Below are 13,797 nucleotides of genomic sequence, written 5' to 3' on the forward strand. Positions count from 1 at the left end.
GTTTATGCTTCAAACTGTTGCCATTTTGTGAGCTTAGATTATTACAAAAGCTCCAACTACTATTGGGCTTTAAAGAGTTGATAAATGTTGGAGTTTCGGGTATTGGTTGGATTGGCACCCTTCAACATTTCTTCAGAAATGTGTAGTTTGACATTGCTGACTGAAGATTGCACGTTGATTGTGTTGTTATCTCCAGATAACAGATATGTTTGCTGCTGTCACAGTGTAACTTTATCTGTCCACAATAAGAAAAGCAGCAATTCATCTTGAGCAACAATGAGTTGTTTTCTTGAGACGACAAGATGATTGCAGAGAAATTCAAAATGACTGTCTGCTTAGCTTTTTAAAAGAATGTTGTCATAAATCGGTGTAGACACAGGCAGTGTTGATCAAATGATTGTTTTGTTATCCTGAGATGATGAGATAAGTCCCTTGTAATCTTAAGATAATGGTATTAAATCATGAATACTCTCATTTCATGCATTAAACTTTCAGATCTTTTCAAGAGGGGTTCTATGAAAAAGTTATGAACACTTAATATCTTACTTATTGTAGATAGCTCTTTGAACATCCTCAGTTTGGAGACATAGGGCTTAATTTGAACTGAACTGACAACAGTTTCACATTACTTGGTTATTTACAGTTTTGCGCATATTTACAGTGCAAATAGAAGCAGCAGCAGCTAGCTGTAGCACTTCTGCTGCTGCCCGGGTCACTGCTGGCAGGAATATTGTAGTATTTCTGATTGAATAACTATGTAATGGGAAATAGACTTTGTTGTAAAAGTTCAAAAAATGTCTTTTACTTCAACCCCTTTCAAATTTTTAATATTGGATCTGTTCGTCAATCCTGTTAATCCTCATGATTAGGATGAATTAATTCAAATGTGATTTTGGTAATTTCAGGTTTCTCTCTATCATTTTGTAAGTTGTTTCTAACCTATCACTAGATGATTAATGTAATAATGGGTTTAAAAGAATACATTTTCGTTAAGCTAAGGAATTTCGAAGTCATTTTTAGTGATTAGGTCTCCCAAGATTTTTTACATACATAAAACACTGGCAGGCCTTTCCTTAACCAGACTTTCCATATTATCAAGAAGATCTCCGGATTGCAAAGAATCCCTTCAGTGATCCCGTCAGGCACCCAGCAACCCAAGACAAACTTCTGCCACTCCAATCAGAGATCTTTTTTTTTTTTTGTTCTCTTCCCGAAGTCTGTCTGTAAGTGTGTGAGGGCTCTGCTGAGGTTCACCGGGTTCATTACAGTAGACCGGAGTCTGTCAGCTCTCTGGGGAAAAACACTTGGACGAATGGACTGTAGAGGTCGGCGGTGGATTGTGATTCTAGCCAGAGCAGTGCCGGGCCAAGACTGAACAGACTCAGCCTGCTCCTCACACACACACACACACAAATGTGAAGTATACAGAGCGCAGCCATTTAACACTGACTCACCAATATGTTTATATAGAAATGAGTAAAATCTCCTGTCTGATATTTGAAGCTGGCAGGCTCCTGTAACCATTCACTGGCCTGACTCCAGACTTCTCTCTCACCTTCTTCATTTATTTTTGCAGACACTCAGTGTTTGCTGCCATCCAAGATACAGCATTAACGCTGGAATTAATGTTCGAGCTTATTTGCAGGTCCTTGTTATTTGAGCGCTGTGTGCACAAATCCTGCACTGAAATCCCTTGGGATTTTTATGTAACTAAGCCCCAGAAAACAGTTCTGTTTGAAGCACAAATGAGGAATAAAAAAACACACTGTGATGGTCACAGGTTTTGTCCAACATTTAAACATTAGAGTCCAAATTCAGTCAAATATAGAATAAACATTCAGGTTATGCACCAGCTCAAATGAAGACAATGCAGAGAAATGTGCAAAACAAGCTCAGCAGAGATATAAACATAGTCAGTATGAATCTAATGATTTTTCCTTTTATTTTTTGTATTTTTTTTTTAAATGTTTGAGACTTTTGATTTATCCTAACCACTTTAAACAGAGGCAACTGGACTTAGATATAAATTCATGCAAAGACTGTACCTCAGCCTAGTGAGGTACTGTTTTTATGCAGCTGTCAGTTTCACATTATATGTGTTTCAACAGAAATGTTATGATGTTTCTGTCACAAGTGGCCCAGGCCACAACGAAATGCTACCTAGCTGCTGATGTGTGACTACAAATAACCATAAAGGTCGATGTCTGACAACAATGTAGATGTTTATAAAATAACCTCATGCACTGCTATGACATTTTAGAAATCGCTGTTGTTAAGGCTCCATCCATGCGGAACAGTACTTTGTAAAATATGCAAAAGTTGTTTTTTTTATTGTTTCAACCATTTGTCTTGTCTGTATTTTATTGTGAGCATTACAGTACCACATACAGGCCTGGCATAGTTGCTACAGCATTTTCTGCATCTCTGTGTGGATAAAAACATTAATAGAAATGGTTTACGTAGGTATTTCTCAAGAAAAAACAACAACAAAAAAAGTGTGGCCTAAGTAATCCACTGTGGTTTTGGCCTTACTCCGACTAGCATTAGCTCATCAGTACAGTCAGAACTAATCGCTGTTTCTCCAATCTGAAGTTAACCTTAATCTGCCAACATCGTTAACATGTATCTGTTGACCACTATGGCTGGATAATTCCTTAACAAGTTTTTTGTAGCATGGATTAAAAACTTAGGGAGCTTGACTTTTAGTAGCTAACCAAAATTTCAAAAAGTACACAGATGTGTAAATTAATAAAGGTGGGCAAACCTAACTGATCCAAACAGATGGAAAAAAAACAAAATTAATTTGATTGTCATTGTTCTGATGTGAAACGTGATCCCACAGCTCCACAGATCACAAATACCAGTAAATCCATCTGCTCTTATTATGGCTTTGGTTTTGTTTTGTTTTTTTGTCTAGTATTTTTGCACAACAATGACAGTTTCCCATATGTGTTTGATGGAGAAACACTTGAGGGACAATCACTGTTTAGATTTTCATAAGCTGTTTACACCACAGACCTCCGCTGTATCATGTCACCCTCCACTTTTTTTTCCCACCCGTCCCCAAGAGATTGATCTCCGGAACTAAGTTGAGATAAGCCGCTTATGTCCATTAATGTCTTGAGTTTGCGATCACAATTCAGAGCACATGCTGCATTTGTCCGAGTAAAGCTCTGGCTTTCGGTGTGGAGTTAACAGGACTCGGTGCGTAAGGACCTAATTGGAGAGATAAACACAGTGCATCTTCTGGCGCTACAGGGGCATTCACACCATTAGTGGTAATACTTGTAAAGGATAAACATGATGCTAACTGGTTCCAGTCACAAACAAGTGACCTAACAATAATAAAAACACATTTAAATGCACGTTTACACTCTTAAACGTAAGTACATTATTTTATATATGTATTAAGATATGACAAAATAGTCCTTTAGAGTCACCCCCATTAAAAATGAATGCCACAGCTTAGCGACCTTGGCCAACATGAAAATATCTATAACTAGGTCAGTTTTACAGACATTGAGCTAAATTTTGGTGTGGTAGTAGCTGAGATTGATCCACACACTCTGAAAGCTGACGGATCATAAACCATCATTATTTAAAACCTTGGCATGTGAGGCGGCAGGTGAGATGCATTCCTTATGTTATGAAATGCTAGTGTCTTTTCTGTTCCACTAACAGTGCTAAAAACACTTAAAAGTACAAATAAATATGCAAATACTTCCTCAGAAAAGACACTGAATGACAAGTAATGTTTCAGTCAGTCATGGAGACACACTACATCCTGCCTTCACCAATTTTCTGCCATATAATCCTGGATGCTGGCTTTTGAACCATGATAACAAAAAAAAAGATTTTTCTCTATTTTAGACTTGAGGACAAAGAGCATTAAAGCCATTTTTATTTTCCATATGTGAGCCCCTGTCACCACACTAACCCTGGCTAAATGCAGAAACTCATCTGGGCACGGTGAGGAGTTGAACACTAAACATGGCCTCTGTTATTTAAAGGATTCTTTTTTTGTACATGGCTCCTCGCAGCCAACGCTCAGCCTTGACAACAGCCCATCACACAAGCATCACATTTTGATTCTGTACCACTTTGTGACATCTTTTAGTTTGTTTACTCCAACATTAGACAGGAGAAATGTTTTCTCTTCCATACCGTATTTGTTCTTGTTCAAACTTTAGCCAAGGAGCGTTTATTTCCCAATCCACGTCTTTTGGACCTTCGGTCTCACCACCAACACATCTGGTGATCAACATCTGCTCGCAGTCTGTTGTTCTTTGTCGTCTTCTAAAACCAGAAAGCAGTCTTAATTAATTTAGCACACAAATTTTCAATTTTGGCTTTTTAAATAAATATTGACAGGATGGAATCTGTTGTGTGTTTTTGTACGCTTGAGGCTAGATTTTTTTTAGAATCTGGTAAAGACCAGAGGATTTTTTTTTTTTTACCAGGAATCAATATAAAACCTTAGAACTTTCTTTTTCCCATGACTGAACTCATTCACATATTCTCTCTAAGACACAAAGTCACACCCAGATGAAAACATTGCAGGCTCTGTGGGGTTTATTATTTCTCTGTGGACATTTTGCTGTGTTGTGATGCCAAAGTTCAACCCCCAGCCCGCCTGTTGGAGGACGTGAGGTGCCTCACTTGGCTCTGTGGCGGCCTGTGGGATTCTGCTCAACACCTCTGTCACTTTAGATTTGAGTTTCGAGTTCAATGCCTCAATTCAGTCAGTCTTAAAAGACGTTAAAAACTCCTCCACCTCAGCTCCACAGAAGCATGCTGAGCCCAGTCAGATCTGATAAAAGAGGAAAGACAAGGGACGAGGAAGTGGAGGACGGTGACATTGTTCTTGAATAACTAAAGGAATTTTGGCCTCTCTTGAGAAAGTGGTTTTATTAGGGAGAATCTATTGTTTGACAGAGCACAGATTTGCAGGTGCTGGCACAGGCCCGCATACCTGAAAGGTTGAAACGACAGTAAATCAGAGGTGAGAGTGGTGCCGCTGCTCTGTTCTCTGTGGCCTTTCAGCCACAGTCTGCTCACTGCTGTGACAGCAGCTGCTTTCTGTCTCCAAAACACCTGCCTTGACGTTCGAGCATTTTCCTCACCGCCTAACTGAACGACGGAGGGTAAAAGCTGCTCCTGTTTGTAGTGTGATTTATACCAACGACACTTCAGTTTATCGCCTGCTGGCGAAAGGTGAAAGGTGGGAAAGTAAGGTTTTTGCTCATGTCTTTGTTTGTTCGTGTGTTTCTCTGTGTCGTTAGCAAATTATCTCATGAACCACTGGATGGATTTTAATGAAACTCTTGCAAAGTAAACATTAGCTTGACATCTATAACTGATTCACTTTAGGAGTCAACCCAATTCAATGTGGCTGCCACAGCTGTTTGATTTGAGCTTACTCATCAATGGCTATAACTCAGTGAATTTTACAAAAACTGAGCTAAAATTGGGTGTGGTAGTAGCTGAGAGTCATTCACAACATATACTCCAAGCACTAACAGGTTTGACCAAAGTGTCTACAGCTCCCTTCTCTTCAAAGATGATCTCAGTCTAAACCTCTGGCTTGAAAGACGGCGGGCGATATCCATTCCTTTAAGGAATGCTCGGTGTTTAATTAATGTATGAAATGGGTTTGTTACCTTATAGCAGAACGCTTCTTTAATTATCCAAATTGCTCATGTGTCATGCATTTGTGTTCCTATTTGTTTTGCTTCTCCAGGATTCGTCCCGTGCAGATGCACCACGGACAGCAGTATGTCATAAAACCCAAATACTACCACACACACACCACACACACTGGAACACACGTCCAGCCCCAGCCCGACAGGCCCATTCCTCTGACTGTGGGACACAACCCCATCCACGGTGAGTAAGTCTAAACAAAAGAAACAACACTTTTTCTCTTGTATTTGATCATGTGATGTTTGTTTGGAAGATTAAATAAGGCCATCAGAAACCTGTTTCGTTTTTACGGTTTTATTTGTGAATTTCATGTTTTATGTTGTAATTACATTTTTTTTTTACCTGAAAAATATCTAATCATATCACAATTTTTTGGATTCTTGTGTAAATTCTAACAAATGCAACCATAAGTGTTTCAGTTAAACAGAACATTCAGTGTTTTAAATCGCCTTGTTGCTGAAAAGTGCTATATAAATAAATTTCACTTCACTTCACTTTAGTAAAGTGCCTAAAAATCTGTAATTTAGTTTTATAATGAAACCTCCCAGACGTTTTGTAAAAAAACAAAACAAACAGTATTTTATGTTAGAGCAAAGAAACCATCCCTTCCTTTTGCAAAATGCAAAATTTTCTAATTATTGCATGAATCTGAGTGTAAACCAGTTGCAGAATTAGATGTTTAAAATGGAATTCATTGTAAAATGTGAAGTGTTATGAAATTTGTTCATATGTGGAGGTCATCTAACAAATCTGGGGTTATTTCTTAACCATTTAAATGTTTTTTTTAAACAAGTTTCAATTACGTCCTCAAATCAAAAGAGACCACATTCTGTCCCTCGCAGCCTCCTGTCTGTGTGATGTGGCGTGGCGACAAGGTCCAATCAAAGCATTCAGAAATGGCGCCTTTTACGTTTAAGCACAGTTTATCACATAACGACATCTAAACAAGATTTTATGATTCGAGCAAACAACTTTCCAGTAAGTTTTGTTGGCACATAATTATAAAAAAATGTGACAACCTGACAAGTTTGGAATCTGAAAACAATCCGAACCGGTTAACTCTGTGCAGCCGAGTCTACGAGGAAAAATATCAGTAGTTGTCAACAAAACAATAGATACTAGAGTTCCTGATCATTATCGTCAAATGGTAGTTTCCCACTATATTCAGTTATAAAGTTTAAGGTGAATTTTAGCTCATAATGTATATGAAGCACTTACTTTACAGCAGGACAAAAAAACAAGCATCTGCTTTGTTTTAAACTGACAGAGAGAGAACTCAATGCTGGGTACTGTGTTAAAAATTGAATAAAAACTATGTATAATTAAATTTTTACAGAAAATTAAATGTTATAGGTCAGTCCTCTATTATCATTTAAAATGAAAAAAAAAACCCTAATAATAACAAACACTACCAGAAGTTTTACCAGCCTATCTATTGTTTGTAGAAACAGGGAAGGTTAATCATCACCTCCTGTTCAGTCGGTGCTTTGGAAAACATTTAATTTGCTTTTGTTTTGCATTTTGTTGATGGAGCATATCTTTTCTAAAATAAGGACACCGTGGTCATCTATTCATGGGACACCAAAGTTATTATCAAGATTAAAACTTGATGAATTCTGCAGCACTGAGATTAAAGCCCATCGGCAACTTCTTCGTCTTGCTCGTGCATTAATCAGCTTTACAGACTTTTTCAAAAAGTTTTTTTGCTCGTTATAAGAATATTCAGCAAATTGTCGAGTAACCTTCCAAACTTCAGCTTTGTGTAGACACATGTCTGCAGTGTGGATCACTTTAGGTTGTCAAAATATGGAACTGGGCTTCAAATTTAAGGGCTGGTGCTTAAATTGGAATCATCTTCCCGGCCCCTTCCCCACAGCGAAGCATGGCGGTAGCAGCATCATGCTGTGGGGGTCTTTTCCAGCACCAGGGGTTGGGATTGAGGAAAAACTGAATGGTGCAAATTACAGAGATATCTTCTGTGAAAACCTGTTCCATAGAGCTCAGGACTTCAGACTGGGCTGAAGGTTCACCTGTCCAATACAAGCACTGAGTGAGTGTATTAATGAATCAAACATTAGATGTGTTAGAACCTTCTTCAGCTCAACAAAGATAAAACTGAAGTAGTAGTTTTTAGAGCTTAAGAGGAAAGACTAAAAATTAGTGCACACCTGCAGTCTGTGATGCTAAAAAGTTCTGACAAAACTCTGAAACCTTGGTGTGATCATGGACTCTGACCTGAGTCTGAACAGCCACATTAAAACAGAAACAAAGATGGACTTCTCCCACCTGAGAAATGTAGCTAGAATTTCAGGACTGATGACTCAGCAGGACTTAGAAAAAGTCGTCCATGCATTTATTTTTAGCCAACTTGACTATTGTAATGGAGTATTTACTGGTCTTCCCGAAACCTCCATCAGACAGCTGCAGCTGATCCAGAACGCTGCTGCTTGAGTCCTCCCAAAGAGAGAGTTGATTGCATCAGTCCAGCCTTGAGGTCTTTAGACTGGCTTCCTGTTGCTCACAGAATTGATTTTTAAAATCTTAATGCTGGTTTTCAAAGCACTAAAAACATCCAAAAAACATCTCTGATCTTCTGCTGCATCATGAACCATCAAGACCTCTGAGAGCACGAGGGTCGAACCTGCTCTCTGTCCCCGGAGTCAGAACCAAACAGGCAGAAGATGCTTTCAGCTGTTTATGCACCAAATATCTGAAACCAATTCCCAGAAAACTGCCAGACCACTCTGACTGCGAGTTCCTTTAAAACAAGGTTGAAGACCATCCTGTTTGCTGCTGCCTTTGTTTAAAGCAAAGAAATATGTTGTGCTATTTATATATTTTGTAATTTTTTTCCTATATTCCTTCATTTTTGCTCTTTATCCAAGCTTGCTTTTCCCTTTTAATTGTATGAAATGTTCTTTCTTTGTGTGTCTCTAATTTTATATTTTTATCTTTCTATATGCTTTTATTGTTCTTTTGCACTTTGTCAAAATGGTTTTATTTGCTTAATTTTGTGACCCAAATCACACAGAGACGACAACACAGGAGTGGCTTAGAGACAACTCTTTTATTGTCTTGGAGTGGACCAGTCCGAGACCTGACTTGAAACCTATTAAACATCTCTGGAGAGACCTCAGAATGGCTCTACCAACAGTCCTCATCCAACCAGATTAGGCTTAAAAGTATTTGCAAAGAAGAGTAACAAAAAAATCCATGTGTGCAAAGCTTGCTGCATCAAACCCAAAGACACTGCTGCCAAAGGTGTCTCAACTCAGTAAAGGGTCTGAATACATATAAAAATGTGACCTTTCAGTTTATTATTTTGAATCAGTTGACATAATTGGAAAACAATTGCAGAATCTGGTTAAAACATAACAAAATTGCAAAAGTAAAGTGGAACTGATTACTTCCTGAAACCAGAGTAAGCCTGATGTTCTCTTCACATCACCAGATAATGTTACATTAGTTTTAATAAACATTGCTGCATTATCATAGTTTGTCTGGGTTATTATGTTTTAATTCTGAAAAAAAAAAAGAAAGAAGGAATATAAGAAAATCCTGATGTGCTTTTTCAATTAAGAAACTTTGTTGATGGGGAGAAAAAGTGGGCTTCTTCCAGGTAGTAGTTTTAAACTCATGGCGAAACTTTTATTGTTAATTCATTCACACAATCAGACAGAAAACATAAAAGCCATCCCATCTGCTCCGGCACCCCGAGGACATGGAGAGAATGTGGAGTCTTCAGTTAGGCAGTGAAAGGATTTGTTCAAATTGCACTTCCAGTCGTAACGACATAAAGACTTAAGCATTGCCTGCTGCTTGGAACTGTCCAAAATGAATTATTAGGCTCATTTTCTGGGGGCAATTTCAGACAAAGTCATGGAGTGTGAGAATTAGGGCGTGAGATGGAACAAAATAAGTGTGTTGTTTGAGGAGAGCCTCGGAGTTTACTGAAACAAGTACCTCCATGAACAGAAGTGGAAGTGAGCTGTGTCTGAATGGCCGTCATTTGCTCCAAATTGAAGTCTTTCTGTCCAACACCTCCGTGTTCAGAGTGGGAGCCCCCCCTCACCCCAGTGCGGCGTTAAATGGCTGCTACTGTCATGAACACTAAACAGACCCGCTTTTCAGAGAACCAGAACTGTTCCTGTTCGTTTTATTTATGAACGTCTAATACAACAAAACATGCAAAAAAAAACAACAACTATTTATTTCTAAGCTGGACAAACCATTTCAAGAAAAAAAAATCTTTTTTTTTTTTTTGTTTGGTGGTCAAAATTTTACATCTGATGGATAAACAACAGCCAGCAGCTCACCAGTTCGGTTGCTGTGGCTTGTCAGGGATCCAAGGCTGAACGCCAACGTCGGACTCACCAGCGCGCTGCAATGAATGGGCCAATATTTTTCAAAGTGGCTGGGCTTCCTACCACAGCCAGTCAGACAGGCCTGGGTATGTTATATATAAATATTTGGTGGTCGGCAGACGGAGCAATGTTGATGTGTGGCTTCGCTTGATTCAAGCTAACCTCGTTTTAATTTCAGCTAGGAGTTGGTGAAAGCCAAAGAAACTGCCAGACGTCAAAGAAAAAAAAAACGGACACAGACATGTATAGGCGGGATAGGAGGGAGACACTAAAATGTGATTTATATATGTATATAAAAATAGATATTTATTGCATTGGTGCGTTGGACAGAAATAATGTTTTTCTACTTTAAAAAAACATAACTCTGTAACCACGACTTGCTTCAAGGCTTGCCTTATTTGATTCATCGTCCATTGACTTTTGCCTCAGATGTCCCTGTCCCTCTTATTTATAAAGCGCATTTAAAATAACTGAATTTGCCCAAAGCGCCTTACAAACACAGAGTTTCATGTATGAGGACATCATAAAAATAATCTTGTCTTTACCAGGTGAAAAAACATTATTCAAACTTAACCTCAGCGCATGTTTTCGTGTCCTCCTTTCTTTGGCCAAGTATTACTTACCTTTTCAAAATAAAAGTTTTTCACCATAGGCCTTCAAAAGAGCCAAAAACATCCCATTGGTGAAAGTCCAAAGACACAGCTACGACCTTTTTACCTTAATGTTACAAGGAATAAAAATAGCGAAAAAGAATCAATATAAAGTCAAGCAACTCACACACATTTTCAGTGTTTGGGGTCAGAGATGTGAAGATTCTCAGGACTGACTGAAGAGTCTCCACTTTCATTTCAGAGAAATCTCTATATCGTTTATAGGGCCTGTGTATGGAGCACCATGTTAGAATCGTACAGCGCACACAGTCTCATACTGTTCCACATTAGCACCGAGCAGATTTCTGAGAAGTTCCAACCTGATTTTCTCTGCTTTAAAGTTGGCAAGTCACTGTGCTAACTCTGCACTAAGTAGACTCAGTCTTTTTTCCTTCACACTGGACGATGACCCTGCTACGCTTTTCACAACCTATTAGAACATAGCTGACAAACTTTTTATACTCCTTCTTTAGTGTGAAGAAAATGCTGCTGCTGCTAGGCTTTAGGTGCTCGCCGAATAGTCTTTTTTGTGCTTTTTTTCATGACCACGAGGTGCTCTGCTGTGCCTTAATTAAGTTCAATCAGCAGCATGTTCCTATGATGATACTATCTTGTATATCTATGAATGCACCATACTTCTGGTCTCGCCATATCTCGACTCCCTAGGGCCGTGTTAGAACGCAGCTATATGCTAGACGTCGTGCATGCATGACACTACCTCCATGTGTCAGCGGGATGGGATCGTAGCCTATAAGCATGAGGCCAGTACGGCCAGTCAAATTCTTTATGCAAGAGCCCTGCATCACAGATGTGCTGCCAACATGCTCCTTAAAACTCCCATTTAAGGTTTGAGTTGTTTTAGCATCCTCAAATAAGACTAATCCTCAAAACTACTGCACACAACCTCACATCTAAATTCATCTAGGAGTCCGCTGTAATTCGGTCGACAATCAGGTTGAGATCCAATAATATGTGTGCTCCAGAATCAATGTAAGGTACATCACAGCTTCTAACAGCTGCACTTGCTTTTGTAACACAGCAAAGAAATGTGTCTACAAATAGCCAAGCCCTTAGTCTAAAAAACAGGAACACCAGGGCTGATCTTGGCTCAACACGCAGTCGGCTCCACACTTTGTGAAAGTAGCAGATGTGTTTGTTCTTCTAAATCAAGAAGCCTCTCCGTCAGACGGCCTGTCAGCATCTGGCTTTAATGCCACATCTGGGAAAGTTATTCCTCATCTTCCTTTTAGCCATCCCTTTGGTGTCCCACACTGCAAAATCAACTTCAGACAAATGGTAACAGTTTGGGTCCTGACCGAAGACTTGGTCAGAGAGGATCCCCTCATCAGCGCCGCAGTGACCGGAGATATTCTCATTGAGAGGATTTCTGGAACAGATTTAGAAGCATCTTAGATTTGTTTAATGATTAACACTTATAGAACTGCATTCTGGCCTGCAGCATTGACCAAGCAGATTTCCTTAGCAATCTCTGCCACAACCCTTTAAAAATTTACATTAAGTGTTTCCTTTTTTAATCAGGAGAACAACTTCTCTGTAAGTTTTGTTTACACACAATTGGACTGGAACCTCAAGAATTATATGACGACCCGAACAAAAAAAAAAGGAAAAGAAAAGTCAAGAGTCAAATCAAAAACAGAAAGGAAGTGAGCTAATGTTAGCAGATTAATTCAACAAACTCTCCCACATGCTTCAGAGACAAAACATAAGTTTATCAAGACTGTAGCTGTCTGTGTGAAACAAATCAGATGTTCCTCCAGAAAAAATAATCAAACTTGCATCATTTAGGTGAAGTGTTAACCCCAGTTAACTCCATGTTGAAGCAGCATGAAGGCTGCAGCAGTTCCAAAAACTTAAGTTGGACATATTAGGAGACTATTACAATCCAGTAGGTTTAGCTTTATAATCACAAAAAGACTGAAATGTATTTTTTATTTAATTATAAGATGTTTAGGCACTTAAAGAAAGCATTGAATGTTCTGTTAAACTAAAACTCTTTTAGTTGTTTTTTTTTTCATTAAACTTGAGATATTTTCATATGAAATTGTAACAATTCTATAAACCCATATGATTAAATACTTTTCAAATAAAAAAATGTGGAGTTTTAAAAAATGGACAAAACAGAACACGATTAGGGAAAAAAAAAAAAGAGAATTTGGAAATGGGGGGGATTTTCCTGAGCCTTAAGTATATTTTTTGAATAAAGCTTTTTTTCTTTCCTACAAGCATTGCAGATGTTTTCACCACTCATTATGGTTGGTGTTGGTAAGAGGGTAGAGAAATGATGAGTTTTTGATTGCAACTTTGACAAGAACCAAATTGCTTTTCATTGTTGGGTCAGTGTTTGGGTTGTAGTGTTGAGTACAGATGAAGAACAACATTGTACCTGCAAAAGCATCTGGAAAGATATGTTGGAATACATATATATATATATATTCCAACTCCTGTGGAGAAAACAAATTGTATTTGTGGTAACAAAATACATTTGTGCGCTACTTGAATTCAGAAAAAACTGTGTTTAGACTTTTTTGGATTCAGGCACTAACTCCGTCCTGGGTGATCTGATCACACATGGACGCCACTGAACAGACTACAGGTGTGAACGCTCTCAAAATAGATTCAAGATGGCTTCACTCAGACCATTTCTGAAGCTGGTCTGGTACAGTATTTTTTTTTTATATATATTTTTTATTCAAGAAAGTATAAAGCAAGGTACATACAAATACAGTAACTTGAATTTACTTTTTCTTTTAACAACCGAACCCCACCCACATACATCAAAAAAAAAAACAGACTATGGGGGAATTACATGTCAACAATTCAACAATTAGACATCATCAATTATATACATATACACACATATACATATACAGTATATATATGCATACACACACACATATCTTAGGGCTCTACAGGCTTATGGAAGGGACTCTAGATTTTTAAAGTACTCCATCATAGGGTCCCACACCCTGTGGAATTGTCTTGATGAGCCTCTAATAAAGTATTTAATTTTCTCTAATTTCAAGAGAAACATTAAATCAGTGAGCCAAACCGAGACTTTA

General features: G+C 38.4%; 1 protein-coding gene across 4 annotated transcripts in view; it reads left to right on the forward strand.

Moving 5' to 3' along the window:
* The window catches only part of ltbp1 (latent transforming growth factor beta binding protein 1), a 114,527-nt gene that overhangs the window by 26,700 nt on the left and 74,030 nt on the right, over positions 1–13,797 (forward strand). For all 4 annotated transcript variants that reach the window (XM_017430894.3, XM_017430912.3, XM_017430903.3 and 1 more), the window contains exon 4: positions 5,741–5,886. In XM_017430894.3, coding sequence (XP_017286383.1) covers positions 5,741–5,886 — 146 coding nt within the window. The remainder of the gene's footprint in view (positions 1–5,740; positions 5,887–13,797) is intronic.

This window comes from Kryptolebias marmoratus, linkage group LG22 (assembly GCF_001649575.2).
Source record: "Kryptolebias marmoratus isolate JLee-2015 linkage group LG22, ASM164957v2, whole genome shotgun sequence".
Lineage (NCBI taxonomy): Eukaryota > Metazoa > Chordata > Actinopteri > Cyprinodontiformes > Rivulidae > Kryptolebias > Kryptolebias marmoratus.